The following is a 2,630-nucleotide window of genomic DNA, read 5'->3' as shown; positions in this document are numbered from 1 at the left end:
TAAAAAGAAATCTAGGGCTTCCCTGGTGGCGCAGTGGTTGAGAGTCCGCCTGCCGATGCAGGGGACACGGTTCGTGCCCTGGTCCGGAAGATCCCACATGCCGCGGAGCGGCTGGGCCCGTGAGCCATGGCTGCTGAGCCTGCGCGTCCGGAGCCTGTGCTCCGCAACGGGAGAGGCCACAACAGTGAGAGGCCTGCGTATTGCAAAAAAAAAAACAAAAAACAAAAAGAAATCCAAAAGGACGGCTGCATCATGAGCCCTCACTAGTGTTCCAACGGTGCCTCTCTTTGGGAAAACTTGAACATTTCGGCAGACATTCAAGCAGTTTTTTCGGTAAAAAGATTTTTACATGACTACTACTGCTGTTCCCATGGCCATTTTCTATAGGTGGCACGGTGTTGAGGACACAGTAGGTGCTGGTTCCGCACAATACACTTTGGGAAACGCTCTTCCGGCTTGTTTTCGGCAGCCGTTTCCCCTCCGCCCGCCACATCCTCCTCCTTCTCACGACCGGGACCCCGAGCGCCCGGGTACCACTGCTGCCGCCAGCCCGCCGACCCTGCTGCTGCCGCACACCCGCTCAGTTATTATTTTAAAAGGAGCCTTTTCTAATGGAGAAGTTGGAAAAGTATAAATAGTTATAGTCAGCATGATACCAAAACCAAGCAGGACCCTAGGGGGCCCTCCCAGATACAAAAGCCTTTCTGGGTCCCCCTTTCTCATTTGCAGAAAAAGGCTTTGGTTTCCTAGACCTTACCTGAGTTCCAAAGAGCAGAATCAACCAGTACTAATTAGGGAAGTGAGGGAATGGAGAAACCAAGGAAAAACAGGCAAGAAACAACAGTGCAGAGATAAAATAGAGTCCTAGTTCCTCCTCAAGGGATGTACACAACAATCTGATACATATCTTTGGGTTGTTCTGCAGGAACTAAGGCCCCCACCCAGGAGGAGGATGGTAACTACATGCTGAGACCCCAGACTGACTGGAACCAGAAGGCTGATGACTGAGATTCCTGGAACACTGCCCTGTTACCTCACCATCAACCAATCAGAAGAAAGTCACACACCTTCAGCCCTCACCCCAAATGTTGCCTTTAAAAACTCTTCCCTGGGGGAGGGGGGGGATGAATTGGGAGATTGGGATTGACATATATACACTATTGATACTATGCATAAAATAGATAATTAATGAGAACCTACTGTGTAGCACAGGGAACTCTACTCAGTGCTCTGTGGTGACCTAAATGAGAAGGAAATCCAAAAAAAGAGGGGATGTATGTATACGTATAGCTGATTCACTTTGCTGTGCAGTATAAAGTAACACAATATTATAAAGCAACTATACTCCAATAAAAATTAAAAAAAAAAAAAACTCTTCCCTGAAAACCCTCAGGGAGTTTAGGTCTTTTGAACACAAGCCTCCCATTCTCCTTGCTTGGCCCTTGAAATAAACATTTCTCTGCTCCAAACTCTGAATTTTGGTTGTTTGGCCCCAGTGTGTGTGTTGGGCACACACACTTGAGTTCGACAGCAATACCACCACTCAGAAGTAAACACTGAATATTTGGGGTATGTTTCCTGTATATAGTCATTCACTGATGTATAAGCTCAATGTTGGGATAGAATGTATTTGCTCTTGTTAAAAAATGGACTGAGCTATTACAAATTTTATGAGTTTATTTGAGGAAAAATTGATTCAAACTGGGCAGCATCTCATCTAGCAGAGAGAAAGGAGCTCTGAGGAGCTGTACAGAGTGAGAATCCTATAGGCAGAAGGGAGCAGGGACAAGGAAGTTAAACCAGACAAAAAAAGCAGATTGGCTATTGCAAGGCCTCTTTCCTTTAGGGGATGGCAGGGGTCTACCATGCAGATCACCTCCCTACTGCTGATCACGTGAGTCCTGATTGACTGGTTTAAAAGTCCATCTCTGGGAGAGGCCAAAACTATAATTAAGTCTCTGTTTGGTGACATGGGGCTTTGAAACAGGAGAGAAGGGGGCAGGGCACAACATTTAAAAGAATGACATAACCATAGGACATGACAAAAACTGGTTAGAACTAACTAGATCCAAGATGGCGGAAGATCTGACTTCCAGTGAACCTTGAGCCTCACTATACACTCACTGTAATACATTAGCTAAATGACACACCTGCCAGCGCCATGACAGTTCTGAGGCCGACCATCAAAGATCAAAAAGTGGGCAGTGGCCCAATTCCTGGATATCTCTGCCCCCTTCCCCCAAATACTTGGAATAATCCTCCCCCTCATTAGCCTACAAAATTACCCAGCCCCTAAAACCTAACCACGCCATATTTCAGGGCTTCTCACCTTCTGAGATGGCCCACTCTCTGTCTGTGGAGTGTGTTTCTCTCTAAATAAATGCACTTCTTACCTATCACTTTGTCTCTCACTGAATTCTTTCTGCGATGAAACATCAAGAACCTGAGCTTCATAAAGTCCTGAGACCAGGTGTGTGATCTCAGTTGAAAGACCGTGAGTTCAAGTCCCAATCTGAGTTGCACCGTTTCAGCTTTGCATAAGTGACTCCACTTTGGGCCTGTTGTCTTGCTTTTAACAAACCCCATGAGGAAACGGAGGTTAAGAGAATTAATTAAGTTGCCCAAAGTCA

The 2,630-nt window shown here is 46.1% G+C and overlaps 1 protein-coding gene across 1 annotated transcript; it reads right to left on the bottom strand.

The window, feature by feature from the left end:
• Positions 1–250: 250 nt before the first annotated feature.
• LOC309961033 (calmodulin-binding transcription activator 1-like) lies at positions 251–493 on the bottom strand (the record flags this gene model as incomplete). Its single annotated transcript, XM_082838062.1, has 1 exon — positions 251–493. One exon carries the CDS (start codon positions 491–493, stop codon positions 251–253), a length of 243 nt encoding a protein of 80 aa, XP_082694188.1.
• Positions 494–2,630: the final 2,137 nt, after the last annotated feature.

This window comes from Leucopleurus acutus (genome assembly GCF_964270905.1).
Source record: "Leucopleurus acutus genome assembly, chromosome: 1".
NCBI lineage: Eukaryota > Metazoa > Chordata > Mammalia > Artiodactyla > Delphinidae > Leucopleurus > Leucopleurus acutus.
The sequence above is the reverse complement of the archived record's forward strand: the minus strand, read 5'-3'. Positions and strand labels throughout refer to the sequence as shown.